Source organism: Brachyhypopomus gauderio, unplaced genomic scaffold (assembly GCF_052324685.1).
Source record: "Brachyhypopomus gauderio isolate BG-103 unplaced genomic scaffold, BGAUD_0.2 sc320, whole genome shotgun sequence".
In the NCBI taxonomy this organism is placed as follows: Eukaryota; Metazoa; Chordata; class Actinopteri; order Gymnotiformes; family Hypopomidae; genus Brachyhypopomus; species Brachyhypopomus gauderio.
This window is the reverse complement of record NW_027507141.1, coordinates 83,058-101,246: the sequence shown is the minus strand read 5'-3', so window position 1 is coordinate 101,246 and position 18,189 is coordinate 83,058. Positions and strand designations below refer to the sequence as shown.

General features: G+C 37.6%; 1 protein-coding gene across 1 annotated transcript; it reads left to right on the top strand.

Annotated features, from left to right (window-relative positions):
* The first annotated feature begins 8,133 nt into the window (after positions 1 to 8,133).
* LOC143504706 (uncharacterized) lies at positions 8,134 to 12,056 on the top strand. The gene is made up of 10 exons (XM_076996002.1): positions 8,134 to 8,161; positions 8,538 to 8,734; positions 9,146 to 9,256; positions 9,472 to 9,546; positions 9,681 to 9,878; positions 10,331 to 10,522; positions 10,767 to 10,948; positions 11,236 to 11,300; positions 11,416 to 11,510; positions 11,777 to 12,056. The coding sequence occupies exons 2-10, from the start codon at positions 8,539 to 8,541 to the stop codon at positions 11,890 to 11,892; spliced, it is 1,230 nt and encodes a 409-aa protein (XP_076852117.1). The 5' UTR covers positions 8,134 to 8,161; position 8,538; the 3' UTR covers positions 11,893 to 12,056.
* The last annotated feature ends 6,133 nt before the right edge of the window (positions 12,057 to 18,189 follow it).

Genomic DNA, 18,189 nt, shown 5'->3' with positions numbered 1-18,189 from the left:
CGTATGTTTTGTGAGAAGAGGAAGAAGTGCATGTTAAGTCCCTGGAAGTGTGATTGAGCATGGGCCAGAGGATTGAAGCTGCAACACAGGAGCAGAGTTGATGTGAAGAATGGCATGGTCTGAGAAAGATGAGAGTAACATGTACAGCAGGCATGTGAAACATAGGGCCCGCGGGCCGGACCCGTCCCGTTGGATTATTTAATACGGCCCGGCATAAATTTCTGAGTATGTCAAAAAATGAAGCAAGTCTCTAGCTCATTTCTATCAAAAGTTGTGATTTTTAAAAAATGAATACAAATCAAATGCTCTCTCTGGTCGCTAGAGGGCAGTAAATGACAGCATGCAGCACTGACACGAGTTAAAGCTTCAGTCAAAGGATGCAATTCCGCTATGAAGCGATTCTGCTATGAAGGATAAATTTGGGTCCGTGGAAATGAATACGTTTTATCAATATCTCGTGCCAGGTTACCCCAAATTAACAGCCATGGCTGCATAAGTTCTATCCATGTTTGGGACTACTTATCTTTGTGAACAGGTGTTCTCTGTAATGAACAATAATAAAACAAAGCAGCGCTCAAGGTTAACAAATAAACACTTGAATGACATTGTTAAATGTGCTGCTACTCAGGATTTGACACCTAATATCGATGCACTTGTGAAGGCAAAAAGATGCCAAGTTACAGGAGCCAGCAGCAGCAAGTAGACTGCAGGAATGCAGTGAGAGAGAGAGAAAAAAAGTGTGATGACACGAAATTTGTTTGCACTCATGAATACAGATCATTAAAAATAAGATTCATCTGGTTTCATATTAAAGATAATTAATATTGTGCAGTATGTTCTCAGCTTCAGTAGGCCCAGCCTAGTAGTTTGATCTGATGTAGTCTAATTTTATTACCCATGCACTGCTATAACTTTTATTTGTATTTATTTTTTTATTTATTTCAAAGCAGTATGACTATTAAGGCGAAAATATTTTTTTCATAGCTCCCACTTGATTTTGTTAATGTGGTGAGTTGCTTCAGGTATAAAACTGCATTCACTCAACTGTTAAAATAAACCAGTTGTTAACACATTCACCGTCAAACATGAAAATCTTTTTTTTTTCATTGTTTTAATGTGTTGTGCTTAGAAAAGATCCCTTTTCATCCATGATTATAATATGTAGGGTAGGCTAAAAATGTAGGCTGAATGATAAAGCATAGTACTGAAAAATAAAGCTAAATATTTGGAGTTGATTTGTAGTTACTGATCCGGCTCACCTGAGAACAGAAGGTCTGGATCCGGCCCCACAGCCAAACTGAGTTTGACATGCCTGATCTACACGTTTCCATGAGGCAAACCATGTTCGAGGACATACTTCTGCAGAGAATTTGGCAGAGAGAATCTACAGGGGAACTGTCCAGACCAAGGACATGAGGGGAGGAATTCATATGGAGCCAGTTGCAGTTCAAGAGTACTGCATTCTGAAAAATGTGAATTATTCACCATGTGGGTTTGTCATTCACCCTGATGCTCCATGGCTGGGTTGTTCCCCTGATGGAGTAATCTTCGATCCCTCTGAGAATCCACCATTTGGACTCTTAGAAGTCAAATGCCCCAACATTCAGAGTTATGTGGACTGCCCCTATCTGAAAATGTCAAGCGGTGCTTTGAAACTTCGGAGGCAACACAAGTACTGCTGGCAAGTTCAGGGACAGATCCTCTTGACTGGTTTAGAATGGTGTGATTTTGTTGTGTGTGCTCAGGAGGACACACTAGTTGAGCGAGTTTACAAAAATCAAGAAGTGATGCACACCATTAGAGAAAAAGCGGATCATTTTTTCTTTTACCATTACATACAAAAGTGTTTGCAGTAAAACATAAATACAATGATTACCTGTATAGTGTCAGATTAATTATCTGTTGTTCATTAAGAAGTGATTTGTTTGTTTTTTCTGTCAATGGATTAATTCCACTGTTTTTATGTCTTCCTTTAAGTGCAGACATAAAAAAAATATGAGAAGGATTTTTGATTCTCCAAGCCAAGGTTTATTACAGCAGGTTATTAAGACCAGTAATAATAAAGCATCAAAACATATTTAGATATTTTCGATATTTAAATGCATACATTCTAAAATTTGCTCCATGTCTTTACAAGTGGTCCATTCTGATAGTTCACAAGCAGACAAGATACAGTAAATAGCTGATTTATGCTGCCTGAAATAGACATGGGGATGACGGTGTCAAACAATTTGTGCTCCTTTACTCGTCGGATGCACCGTTCAACATGTACCCTGAGCCTGGCTACGGACTGTGTGTGTTTTACGTCATGTGCAGACATTCGTGTGCACCTTTTCAGGAAAACTGGCCTGTGGATCTTACATGGTACAAGATTGTCTACCAGGAAGCCCTTATCCACCATTATTGCCATGTCAGGGGTAAGTAGAGGAATAATTCCTGACTGTCTGAACATCTCCCTGTCACTAATAGACCCAGCATAGAGTCCAGACACAAAGGTTATGGCACTATGGGGTGCCATTCCAATTAAGAAAGTAGGTTTGGAGTTGGTGACCCGTATCATCTGATGTGTTGCAGGTTCAATCAGTTCCCAGAAGGCCATCAGGTGGTTGTAGGTTGCAAACCTGCAAAGACAGTAGATGGATTATTAAGATACACTGATCAAAAACGAATCAGTCATATCCAGTATTTTTGTTCAGAAGCTCATCTTTTTAGATCATTTTAACTCTATTGTGCACACATTCCAGGCGGACATTTTAAAAATTCCTCAGATTCCCGACATAGTCCACTATAAAACTAGATATCTCAGGTTGTACATATAGGGAAATGATAATTCATGGCTCAAACTGAAGTAGACAGTTGGGGGAACATATTGATTCACTTCAATACCATATTCCTTGGTTTGTTTTATTTTAGAACCTCTATTACAGATGCTAATATGCCAGGAATGTCAGACAGGGTTCCCACACCTTGGTTAACATAAAATTCAAGGACCTTTCAATGACTTTCCAGGACCAACTTCCTCAAATTCAAGGACAGCACCTGCCAGCATTTACCTACTCTTACCCCTGAATATGTTATCAAAAAACGATGTTAATACAACGCAAATTCAAAAGACTGAATGTCATTTCAAGCCATGCATCCTGAAATTTTCTGTGCATGACTGGCAATTTAGCAATGCACATCTGAGATGACGACATTCACGTAAAATGGCTATAGTTGTTGAAGGATCAACAACTACCTACAGGAAACACTTGCTTTCGGTGCTGAACAAACAAACAAATTTCTCTACAGGAGAATGACCAAACTTTGCCAAGTAAAAGTCAGCATAGGCCCTGTAGAATCAATGTAATTTTAAATGAACTTGTGCTGGCAAAATAATGACACGTTGACAGTAGACAAATAATAATAATAATAACAATAATACACATATGCATATACACATACAGTACATACATAAAACAGAGGAGCAAAGCCATATAATGAGATTAGAACTATAGATTTCTAGAGAAATCTGGCGTGAGATGATTCTAGCATACCGGTAGTTTTTAAATCTACTTAATAAAGAATAATATTCATTCATAAAGAGAACAGCCTTTTAACCACTCCACTTATGGTAGTGAATTTATGGAATCAGAGAAATTCGAACTGAAGTATAATGTTATCAAAAGAAAGAAGTTTGAGATTAATCCAGTTTCTAGTGTCCATGCAAAAACTTTGTAAATATTGAGATGGAAAAACATATGCTCCTGGGATTCATCTTCTGACTTAAAAAAGGTCCATTAATCCACATCAAGTTTAACTCTTCTTTCAAGAAACATGGCTACAGGATATATCTTATTTATTATTTTGAAATGAGTCTCTTTTACTTTAGAAGACATGAGCCATTTGACAAGCCTTTGTGGTTTTATAATTTTTATTAGGATGTTTCTTGAAAGAATATCTATTATATCTTTTGTCTCATACCATCAGTGATAATCTTGTTATTACACTTGAACTCAACAGTCATTCACTTTTAACATGGGCATCGAAACAGTCAACTCTGAATATACCCAGCTGGCCACCAACGTCACCAGACGTTGATTTTTGGTTGACTGTTGGTCATGACGTCGGATGACAAAAAATTAACGTCAGGATAACGTCTAATATTAACGTCAATTTGACGTAGAATTGTGACGACATATGATGCTGATATTTTGTTGGTTTTAAGTCATGATGTTATCTAACCTAAATCCCGCGTCTTCCAAACATCATATCCTGATGTGAAATTGACGTAAAATACCAACAATTAGTTGTGGGTTATGTTAACCAAAACCCAGCGTCTGGTAAACGTCGGAATCTTAACGTCTACTCGACGTTACATTCTAACATCATTAGACGCTGGTATTTTGTTGTTTTTGTGTCGTAATGATACGTAACCAAAATCCAACGTCACTCAAACATTGCATTCTTATGTCAAATTTATGTTAAATACAAACAATTAGTTGTGGGTTATGTTAACCAAAACCCAACGTCTGGTAAACGTCGGAATCATAACTTCTGCTAGACGTGACATTTTAACATTATCAAATACTGATATTAATATGAGTATGTATAAGATTATAAATGATATAAGATTGATATAATATTATTATACTTGACTTGGACGTTTGACATCTAATTTAAAACATTTGAAAGCAATGTCAGTTGTCAGGCAACAGAACTAGTCCCTCCACTCTGAAGTGATGCGGCGGAAAGATACAGGACTAAGGTGCACCTGTCGGACTTCACGCACAGTTCACGGTAGCGAGTTCTGAGTTTGTGGACGGTGAAGGTGAACGAAGGTGAGGAAAATATATAAATTCATTTTGGTATTGGTTTTTTATTTTATGGGACATGGCTGTTGAGCTCGCGTTTTATGTGATACTTTAGTTCTCAGCAGTTGCTTTTTGGTTAACTGGCGCCATTCATAGCCTAAAATAGCTATAGCTATTAGTGAATATATTAGCTAGCTAAAGTTTGACTTCATGGTATTGCAAGGCTTGCATAAGAATAATGTAAAATTTGGTCGGGTGTAGTTTGTAAAATCAACAATAGGAATAAATTCACTGTGGCTTTTGCCAGAGTTCTCATATTGCTCAAGACAAAATAACAGAAGCCTCCGTGAATGGTGTAAATTGCGTTATGGAAGGTGGGATGTGGTAGTTAAAATGAAAGAAAAGAAAAAGTGTGAATTGTGCTATAAAGTTCATTCAAATTTGTTAGTATTGAGTGATGCTGTGGGTAGCTTTAAGTTGTTAACTTGGCGGTGGGTAAGTTCAAATACTTTCGCGCGTTTTGCATTGACCGAGTCTCTGTACAGCCAGGGCAGCAACCATTTTTCCCAACAGCGTCAGGCCGTAGAGCTCATTTCCCGCCAAAATGTATGAAGCGTAGTTTTTATCAGAGTGCCTCTCAACTTTGCGCCGGGCGTATTGCAAATGGCGTGTTCAATGGATTTGATTTTCTTTGTACAGTATGTCCATTGTACTACAGGTTTTTGTTTTTCTATTTCTTGTAATACAAAATGTACTTAATCCTTATGAAAGCTGTTAAAAACGGATTGGTGTTGGTTTATTTGAGTAAAGTAAAAGTATTAATAAACACTACTTATTGCTGTCAACGTAATTGATTATGTCGCCAAATTGCAGCAGCCTTATGTCTTATGTCTTTGAATAGATATGGACTTTCAAATGCTGTTACTGGTAGTTAAGGGTAAATATTCTCATAAAATAAATTAACCTGTTTACATTTTATGGGTTTGTTGGTTAAATTAACACTTGAATTCTGAAACTAGTTTTATTGTAGACCTAACTACTGGATTTGTCATTTTTGTAGAAAATGGCATGTCTTATCTGAGGCGCTGGCGAAAAATTCGATCAGAAGCTGCAGCAATTGCCCTGGAATGTAGCAGTGAAGATGATTGCCCTGAAAATGTAGATTTCAATCAGTGTGATGTAGAAAATGAAGTTTTAACACCAGAGGGAAACGGTACCTCAAATGAAACGGTTGAACCTGGTGATGCAGATTCAGATTTTGGATATAGAGCAAATGTGTCAACTGATTCTGAAGAACACACTCAATCTGCCAAAGAAGATGAGGTAACCTTTCAGGAAAAGCTTGCTTCTTGGGCTACAAGAAGTACATGTGGAAGAAGCCAAATTGATGAACTGCTGGGTATTTTGAGGGATGAAGGTTTAGAAGTACCAAAGGATTCTAGGACATTATTGAAAACACCCCGCCGAATCCAGACTGAGGACAAATGTGGTGGACAGTATGTTTACTTGGGGATTGAATGCTCTGTTGTAAAAATTCTTTCCCAGAACAAATCATTTTTGAAACGTTCAAACTTTGTGGATCTATTGGTGAACATTGATGGAGTTCCTCTTTTCAAATCATCCAATGCCCAGTTATGGCCAATCCTCTGTTGTTTTGGTGATTTTGAACCATTTGTAGTGGCAGTTTTTTATGGCAGATCAAAACCTAGCTCTGTTGATGATTTTCTTGAAGACTTCTTAGCGGAATATGCAGAACTGCAGAGAAAGCAAATCACAGTAGATAGCAAAATAATCCATGTGCGGATCAAAGCTTTTGTGTGTGATGCTCCTGCTCGAGCATACTTAAAATGTGTAAAAGGACACACTGGCTACCATTGCTGTGAAAGATGTACAATTAAGGGAGAGTATAATAACAAAAGAGTTGTGTTCTTGGGAGAATACCCATTAAGAACTGATAGAGATTTCTCTAAAAGACTTTATGTTGATCATCAGGTTGGAGTGACCCCTTTACTTAATGTAGGAATTAGGTGTGTCAGAGATTTTCCTCTGGACTATATGCATTTAGTATGTCTTGGGGTTGTGAAAAGACTGCTGTGCTTTTTAAAACAAGGACCACCTGAATGTAGACTGTCAGTTAGACAAGTAGGTGAGATTTCAACTCTTCTTGTGTCTCTATCTGGAAAGCTGCCAATTGAATTTGCTCGGCAACCCAGACCACTAACAGAACTAGATCGATGGAAAGCTACAGAGTTTAGGCAATTCCTTCTCTATACTGGACCTGTAGTTTTGAAAAAGGTGTTGCACAGCAATGTATATGAGCATTTTTTGTGCCTAACAGTAGCTGTATCGATTCTTCTGGACTCCTGTGAGAGGAAGCGTGCTGCTTACATGGACTATGCTCAACAGCTATTAAACTATTTTGTAGACAACTGCAAGCATATATACACAACATCATTTTTGGTGTATAATGTTCATAACTTGAAACATCTGTCAGATGACACTAGACATTTCCAGTGTTCTCTCAATGACATATCTGCATTTCCTTTTGAAAATTATCTACACAGTCTGAAGAAATTAGTAAGAAATGCCAAGAATCCCATCAGTCAAGTTGCAAAGAGACTTTTTGAACTCGAGAGGGCAGAAAGCCACACACAGAAGATGACAAACAAAAGTTGGCATTTTGTTTCAGTAAAAAAGAGAAATGGATGTTTCCTCTTACACAATGAAGACTTCGCATTTGTAAAAGAAAAACGTGATGATGGCAGCTTGTTATGCGAGATCATTTCACAAAAGAGCCTGGAAAGCTTTTTTACTGTACCTTGTGACTCCAAGCTTATTAATGTTGTGTTCGTCAGAAACTTGGAGAGAGTACAGAAACATCGCAGGCTTCTTAAGGTTGAAGAAATGAACCGTAAAGTGGCTTGTCTTCCCTATCAAACAGGATACGTGCTTATGCCTTTACTGCACAGCATGGAGAGAAAAGAATAAAAGGGTATTTACTGATTCATTTGTAGTAATAATACTACTACAATCTAAAATGCATTTTTGGTTCATGTACCTATTTGTCATTCAACAACTTAATCGTAAAATATATATTACTTCCCCTGTGATTAACAACATAAGTGTTTGGTTTCCCCAAGGCTCTGCATTGGTGTCTTTATCTGGAACTATACATACCACTTATGGTTTTTAGGGCCATAGCCAAAAATGTAGTGGCACGACACAAAATAGGTGGGGAAAAAAAGAATAGGCGGTATTTAGACTGCCGAATTGTGCTGTAAATACGTGAAAACAACACTGTGCTCACTTTAGTTTCTCAGCATCGTCTGTTGAACGGATGTTGGCACTTCTGCATATCAGTATCACTGGTCAGTTTAAGTGTCCTCCATGAATTGCATGGCCACAATTGACTTAACTGGGCATTTTCATCAGATATAATGCGTACACAGAGGTGAAATTGTGATGATGCCATGTTTTGTAACTTCTTTTTTTTGCCAGTGCATCCACTGTGCTCCCACAGACTTTTGGGTGCTGGGTAGTTTGATATATCCCTAGATATTTTTTATGTAAAAAGTTGTTTATATTTTTGTTTTATGGGAAGTGACATAGATTAGCCTGTTTTTGAGAAACTGTAATGGCAGTATTATTTTCTTAGCAACAAAGGATGTTTGCTTTGAGTTATCTATACATTTATTTCTGTTTTTAAATGCATGTTTTAATTTATGCCAGTTTGTGGTGTTTCAGGATGGCTTGGGTTAGGGCAGTGTGGCAAGAGAAGAAAAGGCAAGAAGAAGGAACAGTGCCAGACAGCTGGGTAGACACACAAAACATGTTACTGTACTGGCCAAATGCTGCAAATGCAACAAGGTATCGGAATGACCGTCGCAAACCATCTGATGGTTGGAGAAAGTTTCCCCTTCTAAAAGAGAAGATGAGATCTGGTAGGTACAGTTACATGTTAACAGGGCCTAAGTTTTACAAAAAATAACATTCTTTAGTCAGAGTTACAAGATTTGCCTCTACAGCCCACCTTAAATGATGTGGTAGTTACAAAAAAATCTGAAACAACGAGTGGTGTGAACTGTAAAAAAAAAAAAAAAAACACACAGGCACATGGCTAACGAAAACAAGAGAGACTAGAAACAAAACATGGACAGGATTAGGGAACAGGGAGACACGAAGGGAAAACCTGGAATGGAGGCGGGACAGGAGGGCATTCATGACAGGGAAAAAATAATTTCAGCCCCTGTTTATGCCTGTTACATGCTTTGTCACAAGATACACCTGCCATATCAGTGTTATGCATTAACAGACTTGTTGCTTTGCTGTTTGTTTTTATTTGTGACTTATAGATGACTTCAACGAATGTGACAATTGTGACTTCACGAGTAGTGCAGAAGTTGAAGAAAGTCCTGAAGCAAAGCGAAGAAGAAAAACTAAGACGTTTGAGGATTGTTTGACAGGTAGGTTTTTTTTGCATCCATCTATGCATACATGTATCTCTCGCTGTCTTATCTGTCATCCTCTACAACGGTATCTATCAATTTCTAGTAGTTATCTTCCTGATCTTTAACTTTGCCTTATTTATTTGACATCTTACATTTTTTTGCGTTGTGAGCAGTGGTATTTCCTTCATAAATTGCATATAATCTTTTCCGTAATTTGTCTATTGAATTAGATGATGCTTCTGACAGTGAGGTAGAATTTGATGATGTTTATCAAGGAAATGGTCAACATCCCAAGAGTAATAAAGGTTAGTTATTTTTAGGTGTCATAAGAGCATATAAATGAAAACAACAAAAAATGTGACAGTTACAATTACATACATATTGCCTTTGTTTTTGTTTGACAATACATCAATTGAGAAATAAGATTTTTTGTTAACAGAGCTAGAACTTCCTGCTCCTCCAAGGAAACTGGAACCTCTTCAAGAGAGAAAATCTACACTATACTCCAAAAAGGCAAACTCGTCGTCATCATCATCAAGTTCTGGCTCTCCATTTACACCCATTAGGAGGAAACAGACTTCAAGTGAACAGGGTTCTCCTTCTTCCTCACCTCACCTTAGATCAAGGGATTCTTCAGGTCTGTATCTTAAATTGAATTTTAGAAATATTTGGTCTTAAAGTGATTATCTGGGTTCATATACATAGAGTTGTATATGCAAGTGAGATGCACAAACACAACAACACATTAATTTGAGATTCAGTGTTTGATTCTAGCCTCAGTTTGCTAATATGTGTAACAGTTTTGTTACTGTCACTACACAGTAGTTCCCCTCAGAGCTGTGTGTTTGCATTTAGTGGGTAAATACTGAAATTAATGACCAGTAAGCAAAAGAGCATTGGGTTGCTGCTCAGAGTACAGCATATACTTCATTTTGGAGAATGAGTATTGCTCTTACTACAAGGAAAAAGAAAATTGACTTTTATTTACCTGCAATGGTATTTTGTGTTAGAGAAATAAGTTATCCATAAATGAGTCCTAAAATGAAAAAGTATTTGTCTGTTATTAAATTTCCTCTATGATTCTATTAGCTCCTCTGCAAATTCAGGAGCCCACCTCAGAAATGGAGACTAGATCATCTTGCCATGGAGGCCAGTCTCAGAAAAAAGAACAAAGAAGATCAAAATCACCTTTTGTTCAGCAGTCTACAGAAGCAACATGCTCTGTACAGCAGACTCCATCAACACAGAAAAAACACGTCCCATACCCAATGCCAGAAGCAAGTAAGTGGATAGCTGACTTTGCATTTTTGTAAAATGCAAAAAATGTTAAATTAAGTACTATTTTAAAAATAAAATGTAAAAATAATACTCCAGTAAAGTACAGATACAGCATTTTAGTACTTAAGTACAGTAGCAAAGTAGTTCTACTTTGTTACTATACATCTCTGCTGAGCACTGAATGGCAGCACAAGACTGTGCCTTGATAATATTTCTAATTTTGATCAATTTTTTTTCAATGCATTAGAATTTCAGAGAAAAGTCATGGAGCTGCTTGTTGATATCCGTGAGGAAGTCCGCAATTTGAAGACACAGTCTGGAGTTGCACAAAGGTGCGAAGACTCAAAGATTCCTGCACAGGCTTCAACACTTGAGGCCCTAAACCTCCTTGAGAAATCTCTTGAATCCCTTGAGGAAAAGCAGAAACTGGTAAGACCATACTTACTGTAGTGTAAATAAATAAATGTAAATAAATATTATAATCAGTGGCGGACTTAGCAATTTGGGGGCCCATCAACATTAATATGCGAGAAATAAGTTAGCTAATCAGGGGGCCCCTACAGTGGGCTGCAGTGGGAGGGGCCCAAGGCAATTGCCTAGCCACGCCTCTATGCAAAGACCGCCTCTGATTATAATGATTATTTCTATTGTTCATTGTTTGTCACTGTGTGTTAATGGGGATATACTATTTTTGATTTTTATTCCTCTAATTTCAGATTAATGGCTTGTCCAAGGTGGGAGGAGTACACTTGAAAGACAATGTGAAGAGGGTTATGGAGAAGTAAGCTTTTATTTCATTGTCAATTAAATGTCAGTTACAGTACATAACAAAACCTGTTGACTTTTGATGACATTCACCATTTTGATTGTTAAATGCTGCCTTTTTCTGTCCATAGGTTGATGACAAATGAGGTCATGGCCAATTTCAACATGAAGGGGGGGAAAGGCAAACATGCCTTTACCAAGCTTCGTCTCTTCACTGTTGTCACAGGTGAAAAGCATATATCCTTTTCTTAGTATAAACATGCGGATACTAGAAAAACCCGATTACATTCTTTGTTATCTTGAAAAAAGGAAGCTGCTGGCATTCACATAATTATGCCTAAATTTAGCCAGCTGGACTAAGAATTAGTTTTAATTAATACATTAGAATGTATTAAATGTGAATGGCCACCAACAACGTCTACAACTTGGTGATTTACTGCTTACTGTATTCTGTATTACTCAAAGATTTACAAATGCAATTCATTCTTACAGAAAGTGTCCAGAGGACCACGGATGCAACGGAGGCAAACATTGCAGCGGCTGTGTCCTTTTGTTTAAAGTATGCCCCAGATAGAGTGGGTGGAGGCGGCAGAAAAAAAAAAACTTAAAGGACTATTTTGAAAGACTGCTGTGGAGTTTGTGTAATTTCTGTTGGTGGTGGAGTTCTGATAGTTATTTTGAATACTGTTTTTGAATACTAAACTTTGTTTTGGGAATATACTGCTTAAAAACAAGGTAAGCATATCATTTCAATAAAAGGGTTTTGATATCCTGTTGTATATGCCATTTAATCCACACATTAGTAAAGGTTAACTTCTCTGCTTAAAATTAATAACTCAGGTTTATATTGTTAATTAAATTAACATCCAGTTTTCATTTCCAACCATTATTCAACATCTGTCTAACATTGGAGCTTGATGAAAACCTGACATCGGTTTTCGACAAATATCTGACTTTGATTTCCAACTGAAATTCAATGTCTATCTATTCTTAGAGTTTAATGTCAAGATAACTTTGGGGTGTAACGTTAGCTTGACTTATTTCCAACTTAAGTCAAATGTCTAAATAACATTAAAAACATTGATGGTTTTTGACTGATAATCCAACTTTTGTTTCTAACTAAAAATGAACATCTGTCCAGTAGTGAAGTTTGAGGTCAACCTAACTGACTGATAACCAACCCTAATTTTATGTCTCCATAACGTTAGATCTTGATGTCAACCTGACGTTGGGTTTTGACGTCAACCCGATTTTCATTTTCAACTAAAATGTAACGTTTATATAACGTTGGAGCTTGTCGTCAACCTGACGTTACTTTTTGAGCAATAACTGACTGATAACCAACCCGAATTCAACGTCTCCTCAACGTTGGATGTTGATGTTAATATGACGTCGGGTTTTGACGTCAACCCGATTTTCATTTTCAACTAAATTTAAACGTCTGACCAACGTTGGAGGCCAACGTCTGGCTGACATCGAAGTGACGTCCTGTGCCTGCTGGGTAAAATGTTAAAGGAATCACTTTGCAGACTTTATTTAAATCTTTATAACAACTCATATCAGATCATATTTTTTCAACAAAGGATGAGAAATTTAAAACATCATGGCAATCTTTTTCATAGCAATCTTTTGTAAATATTGACTTCCTTACCAACTGTGCCCTATTATTCTGTGACCGCGGTCTTCATCCATGTGAAATTTCAAACCCTCTAAAATATTCAAGGACCGTCAAGGACGGCTGTCTTTTATGCCTGTTTTCAAAAACTTTCCAGGGCCTTGAACTTATTTTTTCAGATTCACAAACTTTCAAGGATTTCAAGGACCCGTGGGAACCCTGTATGATATGATATTTATGTCCAATATAGTCCGACAGGCTATGCCAAGCTACCGTAGCCAACTCCGGTAGCATCCGACACGATACAGAGTACTCCAGCACTCAAAAGCTCCAATACTGTCTATAATCTAATGTTTAGTATTAGAATATATATTTTGTACAATATCGCTTATGAAAAATTATCAATTTTTACTCACGTGTACACTGAGTCGCGTCGTAGCGGGTGTACGGTCTCACTTCCGGGTTGGCGAAAATGCCGAAAATTGCTCATATATTCCATAAAAAGTTATCGGTTTATGTTCAAAAGTAATCACAATCAGAATAAAAACGAACAAAATAATCCACGACTGCTTCAGTTTCGCCGAATAGTGCGTTCTGGGGAGCTTGGCTTAGGTTAGCAAAGGTTAGCGGTTAGCTTATGTTGCTATGCTAGCGGACCCACATTGGAAATGAAGCGCGACTTTCCGAGGGCTCAATAAAAAAATATAATTGAGCAATCATGGCAAATGAGGGCTGGTTAGCTTCAGAAGGAAGTAAACTATTGGTTAGAAGAGCTTCCAATCACTTGTAAGGCTCCGGCTTGTCTCTGTGGACTGATCAAGTTGGTGCACTTGCAGTCAACACGAGCGAGTGTGGCCAGGGTTGGCAGGTCGTGCATAAATATCCCGGCCAAAGTCAGTGTAAAATGCGCCCGTCAGAAGCCAAAAGTAGCCCAAAGTGTTAGAGTGTTAAAATTGAGACTATTTAAGTATTATATCGCCATCGATTGTTATTGTTGACTTGTAACTCCCGCGGTGGGCCAAGTGAAAAGTAGCCCAAAAACGAAAAACTTTGAAGGAGTTTCAAACAAGCCCAATTTGGAGTGAAAACCGCGAATCTGGCAACCAGGTTTAGATGGTATGTGCAGTATATAAAGAGCTGCAAATTCATATATGTCTCGAGGACGGTATGCCAAAAAGTATATTAACCTAAATATATTTTAGGAAACAGAATAGTCCTATATTACATATATTCTAGTTCTACATTAACTGTTCAAACATTATTCCATTTTTCCCTGTGCAAAAATAAGATTTCGCTACCACAATGCATTACTATTTTGCATAAACCAATCAGCTTCAAGTCGGCATATGACGCCCGCTGACGTTTCCAGGAAGTAAACAGGAAACTAACGAGCTAACTGTGAATGTCTTTGGACTGGCTTGATCAAATTTGACAATTAAGCCATCTTTTTTTAGTTATATTGTGCTGCATCTAATAAAGTATGGTTAGCAAACGCTTCCTTGTATCCATGTTAACGTTAGTGATTGTATCAATAAATTTACCTTGACAGACCACAAGCTATTACTTACTATTGAGATGTTTGTTTTAGCTAGCTAACTATGAAGCTGCTGTGTAAGTAGCATATCATTACATTTTTATTTTTATTCATCTTCCCCCCTGCACAGTGTCAATGAAAAACAAGGTGACAGGAGAGGTCCGCGTGAGGGCAGTTTGTCATAGGTCTATGAGGAAAAGTGAAAAGCCACATGACTTGAGAGTAGGATCAATGGTTACACACACACACACACAAGTGTTTGTGTATATATGTATGTATGTATGTATGTACAAACATGCACTAATCAGTCATAACAATTACTGTTTTTTCGCAAGATATTTAAATATGGCAGTCTGAACTAAAGAAGCAAAAGCAGCCTTAATCCTGTGGTCTTTGCTGAATAAGACTTCCAGGGACTTCACATACAGTTGTTCCTGTTCTGGCAAAACAAAATATCCTGTTCTCACTCAACAAAATATTGGGCGCAGTGGGGGGCGCAAAATTATTCTCATCTATTAATGGGGGGCACGGCAGAAAACGTTTGGGAACCACTCCTTTAATGTATAAGTGTATAGAAGTGTATAACCACTACATCAGATTACTGCCATAATATAAGCAAAGCTGATTAAATATTGAAGGTGTGGTCATCTCCAATCACACCCTTCACTAATCACATTGACTAAATCTATAGCATCAATAAAACATGGTATTTGGTGCCCAAGCTTTTGCATGTGCCTACATATTTTATCTCTCTACCTTCAGTGAATTAAAGTGGATGTGTACAGTCAACTAATTTGGGAAACTTTACCTGACTTATTTATTTTTGCTCAATTACTGCTGTTCAATAAAATGTTAACAGATATTTTAATATATTTTTTCTCCTTAGATGGTGTTAAAACACTCGAGCCCTGTCATTTTGGTGAGCACCCATTGCTCCTGTGTGGCAGGATGTGCCCTGTGCAATCATTTGGTTGCCCTTCTTTATCAGACTGCACACTATTCTCAGCTAGATATTCCTGCTGTACCCCCAGTCCAAAGCTGCACAGACACCGAGCAGCGAGTTACCTAGCATGTCAGTTTGTATGTCACATGTATGTTCATCCATATGTAGCCACCATTAAAACAGTGCTAAATGTGTCCCTACTTTTAGGGTGTGAAGCCGGGACCCGTTGGAGAAATGGAGGTTCGAAAACCAAGGAATTCAACTGCTGACTGTGTGAGGTTATATATATATATATATATATATATATATATATATATATATATATATATATATATATAAGTTATCTTTTAAACCTTATATTCAACATCTAATTAAAAAGCTTAGACTCTTGTTAGGTTTTTATTATAGAAATAAATCTTGTTTTTCTTTTATTGTAAAAAAGAAGTTAGTTGAAGCAACGTTCATGCCTGTATTAGATTATGGAGATATTTTGTATATGAATGCTCCTGTGCACTGTTTGAGCATACTGGACAGTGTGTATCATAGTGCTTTGCGATTTATAACAAACTGTCGACCTCTTACTCATCATTGTTTGTTATACACAAAAGTGAATTGGACTTTGTTGCAGGCACGACGTTTTGCACATTGGTATGTTTTTATTTACAAAGCACTAATTGGGAATTTGCCTAATTATTTATGTTGTCTTCTGAATAGAAGGCAAAGTCTGCTCAGTCTTCGTTCGAGTGAGTTTTTGCAACTTGCTGTTCCTAGAGCTCGAACAGAGCTAGGAAAGACTGCTTTTAGTTTTGCTGCTCCATACACATGGAACCGGTTACAGGCTGATATAAAAATCAAGGACCTTGTTTCTTTGAACAGATTTAAGACTCTGATAAAATCAGTCAGGTCCAGATCATCTGTGTGTGCGTGTTTTAATAAATTTTATGTGAGATTTTGAATGTATCTTGAATGTTGTAATTTGTGCTGCTGCTCGGTCTCTCTTGGCCAGGTCTCTCTTGTAAAAGGGATCTTGTATCTCAAGGGACTAACCTGGTTAAATAAAGGCAAATAAAAAAATAAAAAAATATTACCTTTGATCCATGTGATGTGTAATGAAGTTTAGATTATATTGTGGCAGTAATTTGATTTAATGGTTATACACGTTTTTGCTTTTAATATTTTTCAGAAGTTCACATTATAAAGCGTTTGGATGGAGAAATGCCCAATGTTGCCATGCTAAGAGTGTCAGAGGTCTATAAGAAGTTTTAGTCCTGTAATTGCCCCTCTGGTTACAACAATGGGCATGTGAACTGCAGTCCCATTAGTTGAATGTGCTTTTGGGCCTGTAGAGGCAGGGAGTGTGGTTTCATTCCATCATAAGCCAGCAGCAGTGAGAGAAATTGTGAACATCCCAGGTGCCCCCACTGAAGCACGCCTTGCTATCCAAAACTATAGGCTGGGACGATGAGAATGTGCGTATGTTTTGTGAGAAGAGGAAGAAGTGCATGTTAAGTCCCTGGAAGTGTGATTGAGCATGGGCCAGAGGATTGAAGCTGCAACACAGGAGCAGAGTTGATGTGAAGAATGGCATGGTCTGAGAAAGATGAGAGTAACATGTACAGCAGGCATGTGAAACATAGGGCCCGCGGGCCGGACCCGTCCCGTTGGATTATTTAATACGGCCCGGCATAAATTTCTGAGTATGTCAAAAAATGAAGCAAGTCTCTAGCTCATTTCTATCAAAAGTTGTGATTTTTAAAAAATGAATACAAATCAAATGCTCTCTCTGGTCGCTAGAGGGCAGTAAATGACAGCATGCAGCACTGACACGAGTTAAAGCTTCAGTCAAAGGATGCAATTCCGCTATGAAGCGATTCTGCTATGAAGGATAAATTTGGGTCCGTGGAAATGAATACGTTTTATCAATATCTCGTGCCAGGTTACCCCAAATTAACAGCCATGGCTGCATAAGTTCTATCCATGTTTGGGACTACTTATCTTTGTGAACAGGTGTTCTCTGTAATGAACAATAATAAAACAAAGCAGCGCTCAAGGTTAACAAATAAACACTTGAATGACATTGTTAAATGTGCTGCTACTCAGGATTTGACACCTAATATCGATGCACTTGTGAAGGCAAAAAGATGCCAAGTTACAGGAGCCAGCAGCAGCAAGTAGACTGCAGGAATGCAGTGAGAGAGAGAGAAAAAAAGTGTGATGACACGAAATTTGTTTGCACTCATGAATACAGATCATTAAAAATAAGATTCATCTGGTTTCATATTAAAGATAATTAATATTGTGCAGTATGTTCTCAGCTTCAGTAGGCCCAGCCTAGTAGTTTGATCTGATGTAGTCTAATTTTATTACCCATGCACTGCTATAACTTTTATTTGTATTTCTTTTTTTATTTATTTCAAAGCAGTATGACTATTAAGGCGAAAATATTTTTTTCATAGCTCCCACTTGAGTTTGTTAATGTGGTGAGTTGCTTCAGGTATAAAACTGCATTCACTCAACTGTTAAAATAAACCAGTTGTTAACACATTCACCGTCAAACATGAAAATCTTTTTTTTTTCATTGTTTTAATGTGTTGTGCTTAGAAAAGATCCCTTTTCATCCATGATTATAATATGTAGGGTAGGCTAAAAATGTAGGCTGAATGATAAAGCATAGTACTGAAAAATAAAGCTAAATATTTGGAGTTGATTTGTAGTTACTGATCCGGCTCACCTGAGAACAGAAGGTCTGGATCCGGCCCCACAGCCAAACTGAGTTTGACATGCCTGATCTACACGTTTCCATGAGGCAAACC